Source organism: Camellia sinensis, chromosome 12 (assembly GCF_055761805.1).
Source record: "Camellia sinensis isolate YWXY chromosome 12, ASM5576180v1, whole genome shotgun sequence".
Classification (NCBI taxonomy): Eukaryota; Viridiplantae; Streptophyta; class Magnoliopsida; order Ericales; family Theaceae; genus Camellia; species Camellia sinensis.
Window position 1 is genome coordinate 93,807,862 of NC_138972.1, and position 14,670 is coordinate 93,822,531.

Consider the following 14,670-nt stretch of genomic DNA (forward strand, 5'->3'; position numbering starts at 1 on the left):
GAAAGGGAAGAGCGGGGGGAATTTTTTTTTTTTACTTTTTGCGATGGTACGTTTTACACCGTCGCAAATGGTAACTAATTAGTTCATAAAACGGCGCCATTTTAATAATCCTTTTTTGCGATGGAAATTTGCCGTCGCAAATGGGCCACTTTTTGCGACAACAAACATATGCCATCTCAAAAAACTTTTTTTTGCGACGGTAAAAAACGCCATCGCTAATACTTCCGCATTTACTACCCTATCCGCGTAGTTTTATTACCAACGGGACAACACCGTCGCTAAAACCTTTATTTGCGACAGTTGATGTTGCCGTCGCAAAAAACCATTTTTTGGCGACGGGAGGCGCGCCGTCGCTAATTCTTCCGTGTTTTTTACTGCCTTTTCTTACAGTGAATACATTCATATCTAAATAGGACTTGAGACTCTATAAGAAATTACACAGAACTTAACCTACCATAAGTGTCTGAAAAATGACTTATAAATAAGTCTCCCTAAATTAAATAAATTATAATTATCAAATTAATGTAATTTTTAAAAACATTATGTACACGATTGAAAATATCGAAACGCCCATAGTCCAAACATGGCCCTCCCGCGGAGTGTACGAGTAGTTTGTGCAACTAGTCAAAACAAGTCAATGACACATGCTCGCATCACGTGACATTCAAACGGCCTAATGTGGGTTTCACGCCGTCTATTCTTTCACTCGACACCGTCTCCAGAGCGAGAGAGAGGGGCGTGTGGAAAAGAGTTGAGTTAAAATGAATTAACAAGATAAAATTTTATATTTAATTTATAATTCATGAATTAATTAAAAAAATAACTAACTCTTTAAGCCTAAGGTGGTGTTTGGCAAGTGGTTTTGGGGCTAAAATAGTCACAAAAAATAAAATAGGCTATTTTAGCCATAGCAAACAAAACATCACATCCAACCAATAATCATTACATTCTTCTCTCACAAAAAAAGTCAAAAAAGTCAAAAAATTCTTCCCAAACCAAATTTTTTAGCTCAGGCTAAAATAGCCAAAAAATTCAAAAAAGCCAAAAAGTTAAAAAGCCAACCCACATCCCAAACGGAGACTTAGTTATCTTGTGAAAGGATTTAAAATATATATATATATATATATATAATTAAATGAAATATAAATATACAAGCGTATACCCGTGCCTAAAGGCACGGTGTAAATAATATTAAGATTAAAATACAGTTATAAAAATATATTTAACAAACTGTACTCTACAATTCCAAACAAATCAAATATAAAAAAAAAATTGAATATCAAATGAAACAATTGAACAGAGTACTTAAATGGTTGGGTTTCACAGAGAATGAAGCTAATTATCAAGTAAAATGGGCTGCTGTAAATATTCTCTTAATATTAGTTCGTCATCAGGAAGCTCGATCCAAAATAGTAGAAGCCATGGCTTTGGGAAAGTCCGTTGGCTCTTGCATTGATATAATAGAGAACACATTAATTGACAAAGAAATATAGATATATTATTACCTTTTGTTTCTGCCAAAACTATGTGTGTGTTAGACAGATCAAAGAAAAATCTTTCAAAGTCTTCTAGTCACGGTTGAAAACTTGCTCCATATTGTGCAAATTTTATGAGAAGTCAAGAAACCTAACAGATTACTAATGCAATTCAATTTCCTTCAAACCTGTTTTAAGACTTCAAATTAATTACATACATTCATTTATGTGTTTACTCTCTTTGGTATTGTTTAGAATGTTGGGGCTAGTATTGTCGAAAATGCTTACTCACCCATTTCTTGGTGAGTTTTTCAGATACAGATGGAGCTCAAATCTAATTTTAATTTAAGATATTGTTGGTAGCTTAATAACACTATTGTTTATATTCATCTATAGTTGTAGACTCCTCTCAAGTCGTTTTGATGCTGAAGTGCGATTAAAATGATTAACAAATATCATAATGTTTTACTTTATCGGTCCCTCTTAAAAGATAATTTTTTTTTTAATTCTAAAATTTAAAAAGTTAAAATAAACTTTAAAACGTTCATTATTTTTTTCCTTTAATAAAAAACGTTAACTATTTTTAAATATTTCATTTAAAAAAAATAATATTTTTCAACTTGTCTTGTCATCCAGAAACTTGGGCACTCTTATATTTTGGTCTTGCACATTTTCCATGCAGAGGTTAACTGGGCTAGTGGTCCAAATTTCACATTTGAACTTGAGGATCTATAACCAACTTGCATGTTTGTTTACAGTATCTAAACAAACTTGATTTCCAAGTATTGTTGATCTAAAGATTTGGTACATATTGGATAAATTAATCAATTGACATAAAGCCATCAACCACAAAATTCCCCAGAAGAGAAAAAAAAAACAAAAATCACAATTGACATCAAACTTCACCCATCAAAACTATAGTAACTTTGATTCATATGCCCCCAAAAGGAGCTATACCCATAAAGCCACAATAAATTTTTAAAAAGAAAAACCAAAAAGAGAAAAATCATTGTACATCACATAAGTCTGGTTAGCTCCTAAAACTCCTGAGAAGCATAACCAATATCCCCTTTCCCTTTATCCACCTTCTTAGGCAACAGAGTCTGGTGAATGTGGTTTGTGGGTTTCTACACGTTTGAGAAAATGTGGGTGGTCATAGATTTTTTTTTTTTTTTGAAAGAGTAAGGAGTGAATACACCAATTTATAGAAAATTCAAAAAATTTATATAAACATTCAGCGAAACATTGGAGTGAATTCACCACATTTGAAACAACACATGACAGAAAATAGTAGAAAAGTGAGCGAACCTTTACCTTTAGTTTGAGAAGAGTGAGCAAAATGATCTGTTTGAGGATCGAAGACGAAACAGAATGTGTTTGTGAGATCAATTGAAAGTAAAGTAATAGCAATCAAACATAATAAAGTAAGCGTGTCTGAGACGTGCTCTGCTAGAGAGTGATTGAGCAGTAAAAAAATAATTAATCCATTCAAGTTTGGCTAATAATATTAAATGGTTTGAAATAGATGCAAGTCACACAACAATTAAAACCCCACTACACACTTGCCTTGATTCTCCTAAAACATAGAAGTCAAGTATGTGTTCCATCTAAGCTTCACGAATTGCAAGTACCTACTTTCATGTTCTCCCAAGTGATATAAATCAGAATTTTTGCAAATCCATTAGTTTCTCTATGGAATTCTAATTCCTCTCAATAATTTCTCAGATATCTTGCAGATTATAAATTACTGTGATGCCAAAGAATTCCCTGAATCTCTTGTCACTGTGGGTGGTCATAGATTTTTTTTTTTTTTTGAAAGAGTAAGGAGTGAATACACCAATTTATAGAAAATTCAAAAAATTTATATAAACATTCAGCGAAACATTGGAGTGAATTCACCACATTTGAAACAACACATGACAGAAAATAGTAGAAAAGTGAGCGAACCTTTACCTTTAGTTTGAGAAGAGTGAGCAAAATGATCTGTTTGAGGATCGAAGACGAAACAGAATGTGTTTGTGAGATCAATTGAAAGTAAAGTAATAGCAATCAAACATAATAAAGTAAGCGTGTCTGGGACGTGCTCTGCTAGAGAGTGATTGAGCAGTAAAAAAATAATTAATCCATTCAAGTTTGGCTAATAATATTAAATGGTTTGAAATAGATGCAAGTCACACAACAATTAAAACCCCACTACACACTTGCCTTGATTCTCCTAAAACATAGAAGTCAAGTATGTGTTCCATCTAAGCTTCACGAATTGCAAGTACCTACTTTCATGTTCTCCCAAGTGATATAAATCAGAATTTTTGCAAATCCATTAGTTTCTCTATGGAATTCTAATTCCTCTCAATAATTTCTCAGATATCTTGCAGATTATAAATTACTGTGATGCCAAAGAATTCCCTGAATCTCTTGTCACTGTGTTTTCAGATCAACAATTTAATTTAAAAATTATTTGAAAATAAATAAACAAATAGAGAATGCATCTAATTTCGTACCTATCCCAATTTGAAACAAATGAGTTAATATGTTAAAATTATTTTGGTGGGTTTGGCGTTTTTCATTAAAAATTATTTTGGTGGGTTTGGACCCTTCTCTTTCCCCACTGACTCCAATTTTATAAAGATGAAATTGAAACCAAAATCAAAACCCATTATAATTATAGGTATTTTGATTTCATCATAGACATATATAAACCCATCATATTTGCAATCCATCAATGTAGAGAGAAATATGTAAAGAGAGAAAATGTAAAGCCGTCACATTTGCAACTCCAAAAGACTTGTTTAGATACCCCTAATTTCTTTAGTTAAACAATTATCAACCAAATGATGGTTTAAAAAAAAATGGCATGATTTCAATTTCTTTAATTAAACAATTATCAACCAAATGATGGTTTAAAAAAAGGAAATAGCATGATTTCATGACAACCCATAATCTGCTACTATCTTTTCCTATTGATCGGTCGATTCAGTAACTACAATGATTATCAAACTTTTTTATGGACATTAGGGAACTCTACACAACTTTGCTCCTAAATAAATAAATACTATTTGGAATAGTTAAAAGAAAACAAAACACTCATAAAATGCGCTACAATCAAAAGCAGATTTATAGAATTTACTTTTTTATCGTGGCTCGCTCATCGCGCCGCTCTGGCCGAACCGAGACAAGTGAATCCGATTGTTGGATTTGATTTGGGGGTTGTTTGAGTGGTTGAGATTGGGGGTTTTATTGGGATTAGAGGAGAGTGAACTAGGTTTGGAGGGAGGAGAAGTGGGAATCAAGGTCGGACCATGAGAGGGTAAAGGAGGAGAGAGAAGATGAGTGGGATTAAAGACCTTTGAAGGCTTTTCAAAGATTCTCTTTCTTCGAATCACAAGACTCACAGCTACTGAGATTGTCGCCATTGTCACCATTTTGTGAAATTTTGTATAAAGAGAGTCTAATGCTGCACTCATAGAGCAAAGAAGAGATTGAAGAATTAAAGGAAACGGAAAGAGGGTGAGTTTAAGTAGGAGAAGGTGGGTTTGTACATTTCTTTTGAAATTTGGGGTTAAAATGTAATTTTTTTTAACTTTTTCCGTTTTAAATGTAACAAGAAGGATTAAATTGATACAATTTCAAAAAGTATAAGGATAAAATTGAAATTATTCGAAGTCTGGGAGTGTAAATATAGTATATAGTGCATTTCTTACAAACAGCATAGGGAAATTTCAATACAAGTTGTGATTGCAAATTGACTCGATAACAGATAAAATCAACAAAAAGATCAAAGAATTAAAAGAATGGTCCGAAACAAAGAAATAGAAGAACTGAAGTCATATGGATTCACAAACTCAATTTATAGAAGATATCTAAATAGTTCTGATGATTCAATCAATGCAATGAGCAGCCTGAATTAAGGTTTTTTTTTTTTTCGGATAAATGAGCACCCTGAATTAAGTTAGAGATGATATAGATGCATATAGCGCATAACAACATTATCAATTTCGACTGGGAGAAGGTAGTTTCTTGGTCATGACACTCATCACCACTTGGAAGGAGCACTTACAACTGGGAAATGATACATATATGATATATGTACAGAACATAAGTTTTGACAATTTTGGCAACAGACACGTAAATGACCAGATACATTCTTGATCATAACTACATGCAAATGCAACCATGTAACAGAAGATTCTCAATACAATGCCAATGACAGCCAATTCATCAGACTCTAGTAATGAGGATGGTGCTCATCAACCATCAATTATTGATGAAGAATCGACTGGTATTCAAGCAAGTACTTCAAACAGTTTTCAGCAGAGGATTCCAGTACCTAATTGTGAGAGCCTTCGGTTTTCCCAGATGCTGATGTAAAAGTGACTGGGTCGGTTGGATGATCCCTCACAGTTAGACTAAACACTTCCGACCTTGAATAATGCCCAACCACATCAAAATCAAACTTCGCACGTGCTATTTCCCCAAGATCTGTCCATCATTGGATCGTCATAAAATACCAATGACAAATAGAATTTTCTGGAGTATGTGACGCAAAAACCGAAGTAACTTTTAATATTCCAAATTGGTAACCTAAGATAGTTCAGATTGATGAATATGGGGAAGAACCTGATATTTCACTGAAGCACAAATAGTCACAAAGTGAAGAGAGAGAGAACGTTTGAAGATATATGCTCCACACAAGCAACAAGAAAACATTGAAAGATTCTTGCACTAGGCTTGGTTGCTATTAGAATGCAGAACTTTAAAAAAATAAAAATAAAAAAAAAATCATAATTTTATAATAAACTAGATCACAATATAGTCACATGATCCTATGTTATTTACCGAGAAATGCTAGAGACCCATATGTTTAGACCCACAAATTAATGATGTGACAAAGGAGTTGGGCCTTATATAATTAGGTGTGTAACAAAACAAATGTTGACACCTATTATACTACATCATTGTGGATCGAATTGTGGGAGTTTTTTTGTGGGTTTCAGACATTTTCTGTTATTTACCTATCCTGTTTCTTTTCAGAAAATTTATTTACTTTTATCGTGAACAACAATATGAGGATAAGTTAATGAGGTTTGGCATAGATTGTACAGAGAAACCATACCTAGATCAGCAGAGATAAGTGCCTCCCCATCATAATTGGGGCCCGCTAGAACAGTGCCTGATGGTGAAATAATGACGCTGCCTCCAGCACAAACAACAGAATCTGGTGTGGGATCTTCTTCTATTCCATGAAACACATAGTCCGGAGGAGGTGGGTAATCTTTCCTTCGGCAGAATTGGTTGGCTGATAAAACAAAACATCCACCCTCAAGAGCAATGTGGGTCATTGATGCTTGCCATACATCCCTTGCATCAGCAGTAGGTGCACAGTATATTTCAATGCCTACAAGGTTAAAGTTCATTACTAAATCAAGGTTCAAATATATATTATACAAAAAGAAATGGTAGTGAAAACCTAAGCTGACTTGGGATGCGGTAGGGAAAAAATATAAATAATATAATTTAAGCCTTTGATAGAGCAGAATGGTGAAAAATTATCCAGGTAGCCTACCCAATTTTTGATAACATAACAAACCTTTTGCATACATTGCTGTCCTCAGAAGTGGCATTCTATTTTCCCAACATATGGCAGCACCTATTTTCCCTATTGGAGTATCAAAAACTGGAACTGTTGATCCATCTCCAAACCCCCAGATTATACGCTCCAATCCTGTTGGCATCACTTTGCGATGCTTTCCAAGGAAATGACCTTGAGAATCAAAGAACAGAACTGAACAATACAGTGTATATCCATCTCTCTCTATCACACCCATCACTAAATATACCTTATATTTTCCAGCCATAGCAGCCAATCGATGAACTTCAGGTCCTGCATATGTCATAGATAAAAAATATCATACAAATTAATGGAAAAGTAGATTACATGTAAGTGTTACATGGACTATTAACTCTTCAATTCCATTCCACCTATTGTATCTATGTCCACTGGATAAGACAAGGGTAAGGGCAAGATATGTATCCAACCGCAGTACCCAAATTAGACACCTTTATTCGTTTTCTTTTAACATCAAGTTGGCCACTTGGATCCTCATTTTTTTTTTTTTTTTTTTTGTGTATTATTATTATTTAATGATGTTCAAGAAGAAGAAGCCCCACATTTAATAGTAGAGAAAAATGTATACTCTCTCACACATATGGAAATTAACCTCCTAAATCCAATTTAATCCAAGAACATTCCTAACTAATAACATCTCATATGCTATAGAACATATTTAAATTTTCAGGACATGTGCAGTACCCGTTACCAACTTTTGTATACATTTCCCTATATCCTAAGATTTACGATTCAGGGAGGTCCGGACACATCGAAGCCTGATACTCATTCCCGAGCACATGAAACAACCTATATTTGTACAGATCCATCCTAAGAAGAACATGAATCACTAAATAATGACATGTAGCATTTGATAAGCATCATTTCCTTCTCATTCTCTTCCTCTGTCTCTCGTCATTTTTTTAATTTCTCCGTAGCTAACACACATGCATACACACAAATACATCACTTAAAAGTGCCTCCTTAAACCAATTCAACTTCTAGAATTTGGATACTCTACATGAAACCCTATACCTCATCTAATTATACCCTACATATACACGCTCTATATGTATGTGTGAACACAATTTGGTATTGCATAGAATTTTTCCTAAAGCAATGTTTCCTAAAAAGTACATGCAGCCTAACACAATACAAAGAGTCCAAATAGATCACATTCATTTTGGATTGTGACTCTTAATCAACTTTGCCTAGACCAAACACAAAAGGACATACCAGGCACATCAATGGCTGCAGCATGATACTTCCGGAACTCCTCTTTACCGTTAGCTGTGCGGTTACCAATTGTAACACCAAAATTTGAGCCACGAGGATAACCACCCACAAAGGCTTCCGGAAACACAACTAGCTGGGAACCAAACGAGGCTGCCTCAGCCAGCAATCTCTCAGCCTTATCTGAAAAAACAGTCAAGATTAGACCCCCATAATATCCAGAATTTTCAATTAGTTTCAAAATAGGGTAGCTTAGATGGCATAGATAATAATGAAATCTATCAATATCTACCATTTCTTTGACTACTTCAGTATGATAGAAATTGCCCTCCATTTTCTAGTAAAGAGAATCAAAATGAAAGAATAAATTTGAATAATAGTTTGTATCCTCTCATGTTGGTTTTCAAAAAGTAAGAAACACAGAATTGAAATATGCCAAGGTGTATTTAGGAAGTCGTTAAGTGGAGTCCAGTTGAGATGCACCTTCTGTTATCTTCCAGTCTCAAATCAGCAAAAATCCTACGGTTTCATTTTTTATTTTTATCTATTTCTTGTTTTCAAAATAAAATGGAGCCCTATGATAGCTGGGATGAATTAGATAAAAATCAACAAAAACGCATGTTCAAAAAGCCTAGAGCTCTTGGTTATGCGTTATAGATCTATCCTCATTTAAAAGTTGAAAAATAAGTTATTTGGAGGCAGAAAATAAAATGGTACTACAAAAATTATGTTTATGTTATCTAGGTTCCTAAAAAATGACGTTAGCCTACATGGAAGAGTTGCATGGAGTTTCCAATCAGTGATTGCCCCACAAACATAAGTTTCCAGTGCTCCGAATAGCACCTTAAGTAAGCTTTCTCATGGAAACAAGATTGCTACAATGACCTAAATCCAGAAATTCAGGTTTATCATCATGTAACCCGAGTGGTAATATATATTAACAGTATATAAAGACTGAAACCATTAATTTGGCTTCGGTGCAAGTGCATTTTGGAGGCAGAGAAAGAAAGATACAGAAGAATGACACACTAGTTCGTTTGGGAAGTGGGTTGGCTTTTTTGGCTATTTTAACTTGGGGCTAAAAAGCTTTGTTTGGGAAGGACTTTTAGCTTTTTTGACTTTTTTGTGAAAAAAAAAATGTAATGATTATAGATTGGATGTGATGTTTTATTTTATTCGGCTAAAAAACCTATTTTGTTTCTTGTGGCTATTTTAGCCAAAAAAATCCCCAAACCCTCTTTCCCAAAGGACCATTTAGGAGGTCACATTTTAGATTTGTGAGCTAAGTACAACACTCTTGCTAATTGCTATCATCCACTATGATAACACCAATCTTTCACTTACAATTACATATCCCACTTTTTCGTTTTTGTTTTTAAGTAGAAATTACAAAAAGAAAAAAGAAAAACAACAGAGTTTGACCCTTGTAACTGTAACAAAATAAATCTTGAGTTTTTAATTTTATCAATTTAAATCATAATCTTTTGATTTGTTTTCAATCTTAATATTCACGTATTTTCATCAAGTAAAACCAATAGAAAAAAAGAATGTTTTAGCAACTAAACTCAATGTATGTGTATATAAAATGTCTAAAATATCATTTTTCATTGAGTTTAATAACTAAAATACCATTTTTCCATCGATTTTACTTTAACAAAATAGGCAAATAGTTTAGATTGAAAAGAAAAAAAAAATCAAAAGATTAAGGCAGTATTTGGTTTTTAAATGAACTTTTGGATTAAAAAATGCAAAAGTATGTTTGGTTTACAATCATTCAAAATTGTTTTTTCTCTCTCCTCTCTCCTTCTCTTTTTCTTTATTTTTTTTTTTTAGGACGTATGTGTAAATTCTAATAAATAGACTTATTGTCCAATAGATCCTGTAATAATTAATGACATTTTTCATCAAACACTAACTAAAAACATCACTAATTGTTAATTTTCAAAGACAATATAAAATTTTTGTCACAAAAAAATGTTACTAATTATAAGTTTAAGTTACAATTTTAAAAAATCGTCACAAAAAAAATCACTAATTTTCAACTTTCAGCGACAGTTTGAAAAATTTGTCACAGAAAAACGTCACTAATTGTAAGTTTTAGTAACAATTTATAAAAATCGTGACAAAAAAAAATCACTAATTGTCAATTTTTAGCGGCACATGCAAAAAATTGTCACAAAAAAATTATTTTTAGCGACAATTTTAGTAGGACTTATTTTCAATAGGACTTGATAGGAATTAAATTCAACTATTAAGACCTATTCGTAGTTTACCTTTTTTTTATACATCAATCAATCACTTTTTCTCTCCTCTCATGTTCTTACATTCTACACATCAATCAATCAATCAATTTTCTCTCATTTATTCAACTACAAAAAAAATACAAATTATCCCAAAACTATTTTCAAAATGTAGATGGCTTCTCTCCAATCCACATAGTGGACTAGAGCGTACCACCACGGGTCTCGTTTCGAGAATCTGAACCGTTCAATGTGTAGAACTCGCTGAATACTTTATCCTTGTAAAAAATCACGTTGGTCGGATATCGATAGTCCTTTAATCGGAACACATTTTTGTTAACAATTTATTTTTAAAATCATGTTTACCATTGACAAAAATGTGATGCGATCAAGGGACTACCGATATTCGATCAACGTAATTTTTTGCAGGCACAAAGTACTCGACGAGCTCTACACATTGAACAGTTTGAATCATCGAAACGGGACCCGTGGTGGGACTCACGGGCCCAATAGTATGCTTCAGTCTACCTCTCCCTCTCAAAATATATAAGCAAACAAGTTTTCAAATTTTACAAACTCTTTGCAAAAACCATCTTCCAAAATTGATTTTCAAAACTAAAGCAAATGAAACCTAAGGTTCAAATTGGCCAAATAGAAAATTCATTGTTTATTTTGTTTAAAGGGTCCAATCCTAATTTTTTTGATCCCCCCTTACTAATTTCAATTTAAAAATACATTATGCATATGTCCTTTGTTCATGAAGTTCAGGGCGATTTGGGCACAAGCTGGACAAGCTGCCGCTTTGAGTTTGAAAAATTAATTAAAAATAAGGTTTCAAAATTTTATTAATTATTACATTAATTTATAAAAAAATCCCATTGAAATTTAAAGAATCTCAACAAAATTCAGTTATGATTTAAAATTAATTAATGTGGTGAATTGCTTAAAATTATTGACTGGTTATTTTCCAATTATAGAATATGATTAATTATACTACTTGCAGCTACACTTTTCAAATTAAAATTAATTAAATCTTGCCTTTACTTATCTATGCCAAATGAAAGATGAGAGGGTAATTTGTGAACAAATTGGGCCAAGCTAGGAAAAGTCTTCTTTGGAAGTTAGGCCGCGCAATGGGCCGAGATAACAGCTGATGTAGCTTAGTCTTAGGCTAAGAAGACACTAGGTCGGCCAGAGATGGGTTGCCAGGGCCTGGACCTAACTATCTGAAGGTAATCCTTTATCGAACTGGGATGTTGTCAATAGAGAAGGCCGAGCTCTGTGTAGCTCGGCAAGGTACCATTTGGTGGCTCGGCTTCCGATCACACGGCCTAAACAGTAAGGGACCAAGATAAAATAGCTCAGTCAATAATGTATATTTGAGCATGAGGGTGTGGCCATCTCACCTGGCTTGTAGTGATGAGGGTGTTTTAAGGATAAGCATTATCCTTGGATATGAGACTCTTAGGAGGACTCTGCTGAGTAGAGTAGAGTCCTACTAGGATTATGCAAACCATCTCACTTGGTTGGTAGTGAGTAGAGTGTTATCAGGATAGACACTCTTCACTGGAAGTGTGATTCCTAGAAGGACTCTTATAAGGAGAGTTAAAATCTTGTCAGGCAGAATCTATAAAAGCTCATAGTTGGAACTATGTACAGGTATCACAATTCTTGAGTTTTTGTGTCTATTGTCTATTTGCTGACTTAGACATCGGAGATGTTTCCGGCACACACCTGCCAGTTAGCTCACGTTTGTGTTTTCAAGTATTAAATCGACGACGTTTGTAGGAGTGTAAACTTGATCAACAGGATTATACGAGAAAATTATTTCGTACTCGTACAAAAGATTAAATGAATTTGTAATTTTATCCGGCGAAAATAATTTAACTTATAAGTTGAATTATGTCAACTAAATTAGTAATTTTACAGCTAAACATGACAGATCAATGATGTTTAAGTGATTTTTGTTACATTATATTTACTTTTTATTTGATCCTTCATTTTAGATTATTTTAGTCATTTTTCTTATTATAAAAGTTAATGGAAGTAATTTATGAGAACTGTCAAATACTTTAAAAAAAATAAAATTAAACACATAATATTTTTTTTTTTTTAAATGTATGAAGGCCCGTATGAAAAGTGAATTAATGCTAGAGATAATGAGAGAGAGAGAAAAAAAATATATATATATGAAGATCATAACGAAAGATAATAAAATATTATACACTAATCAAAGAATAAAAAAAATTTATAAAATAATATTATTTTTATCATCCCTAGTATTATTCTTTTAGGTGGCCACAAATTAAATGTTAAAACCACGTGGTTTTGATATTTTCAAAGTTGTTTTATATTTAAAATGACGTCGTTTTGACATTTTTAGACCATTTGAGCCACAAAATTTGTAGCCACCAAGGCCCATTCTTAAAATGTCCCTGAAAAAGTCAGAGCGGGTCTGCCTGTCCTTCTTCACATTTCTCTCAGAGCAATCAAACAAACGCACAAACGGCGGTGTTTAGTATAAAATTCAGAAGAGAAATCAATATGGAATTCGAGATTCGAAAACCCTAGAGAAATCACACGAATGAATTCGAAGTAAAAGGAATCGAGCGAACCTAGGGTGGCAGGGGTGTCGTAGAAGACGGTGGAGGCCTGGACCACGGTGGCTCGAACCGTCGGAGCGGAGTCGCTGCCGCCCATATCCACCTCCGCGAACAGTGGTCCGTCGGTGGCTGGTGCAGGGACGAGAGCCATGCTGTTCCGAGTCGCTTTTTCTCTCTCCTCAGTCTTAGCACTGGCTGACCTTTTTGCATAGTATTTAAAAGGTTGTGGGGGGACCTTTCTAGAATACACTGCACTGGGACTGACGAGGCTGCTGCTTTTTAATTTAAAAAATATTATGAATTTTAAATAATTTATTAAATCTTTATTAAATTTTTTTACGAGTGCTGCTCCGAACTCTCTATACGGAACGAACGAACCCCAGCACTCCACTTTTACGTGGGCGGCTGCCAATGATATTAAAAAAAATAATAATAACAACAACAATAATAATAACAGTTTTTGATCAATCAAAACAGACCCACACTCCATTGGGTCTTATGCATTTTTCATTTTTTTATGTGAGTACGTGATTCATATGAATTTATATATATGTAAGTTCCACACTCATATAAAAGATTTGTTAAAAATTTTAATAGATTATTTGAGACCGTAACATAACTCTTCTAATTTAATTTGTAGAAAATAGTTTGTCGCAAATGAAAATTTTTAATTGGTAAAAATTATTAAATATAAGATTTTAATTGATAAGAGTCATTAAATAAAATATTTTTATAAGTAAAAGTCTTTAAAAAAATTTAATTGAATTATATTTTCATAAACTTTTATTGATAAAAAATATCTCCAGTAGACACAAATTACATCCTAGTTTTTATATGGAGAATGTTAATCAATGCATCTTATGCATTGTTTAATATTAAGAAATATATTAAAATATATATATATATATATATATATGTTTAAAATATAAAAAATATTTAAAAAATTATTTATTTTAATAAAAATACATTAAATTTAATATAAAATATTTTATATATTTTTAATTATTTTATATTTTATTTGTATCTTAAAATACTTGTTACCTAGACCTTTTAATGTTGAGCAGTGATGACACGAGGTAATGTGTGGCTATAATCGAAGGGGTTGTGGCATTTTGGTGAAGCATTGGGGCATACGTTTTGAGATCCTAAGTTCCACACTTTTTAGGACAAATTCTCAAAATTTTTGGTGTAGTGGTCTTAGGACAGTCCTTTAAGTGTTGGACAACCAGTGTTCAGGGTTTGGGTATAGGGTTGAGTTTTGAAAGCTGTACTCTCTGACTGAAATGGTGTGTACGTTGTAGAGTTGGTGCACACACACGAGGTTTGTTCCTCGTCCTACTCCGATTAATCGATATTAGGTAATTGATTCCAAAATCGACGGATGACAGGTTGGAGAGTAGGGTTGAATCTTGGAAGTTGTACTCTCCGACTAAAATGCTGTGTACATTGTGGAGTTGGTGCACACACCTGAGATTTGTCCCTCGTCCTACTTCGATTAACCGATATTAGGTAAT

At 33.3% G+C, this 14,670-nt stretch overlaps 1 protein-coding gene across 5 annotated transcripts; it reads right to left on the minus strand.

Annotated features, from left to right (window-relative positions):
- Positions 1-5,446: 5,446 nt before the first annotated feature.
- LOC114287616 (bifunctional nitrilase/nitrile hydratase NIT4A) lies at positions 5,447-13,479 on the minus strand. Of its 5 annotated transcripts, XM_082897500.1 has the most exons (6): positions 13,169-13,430; positions 8,317-8,496; positions 7,063-7,356; positions 6,589-6,870; positions 6,093-6,103; positions 5,447-6,002 (listed from the first exon to the last, which is right to left on the minus strand). In XM_082897500.1, the coding sequence occupies exons 1-6, from the start codon at positions 13,305-13,307 to the stop codon at positions 5,973-5,975; spliced, it is 936 nt and encodes a 311-aa protein (XP_082753626.1). In that variant the 5' UTR covers positions 13,308-13,430; the 3' UTR covers positions 5,447-5,972. The 5 variants fall into 5 exon arrangements, with proteins under 5 accessions (XP_082753626.1, XP_082753628.1, XP_082753625.1 ...); XM_082897502.1 differs by lacking the exon at positions 6,093-6,103 and having other exon boundaries at positions 5,447-5,954; positions 13,169-13,479; XM_082897499.1 differs by lacking the exon at positions 6,093-6,103.
- Between the last annotated feature and the right edge of the window lie 1,191 nt (positions 13,480-14,670).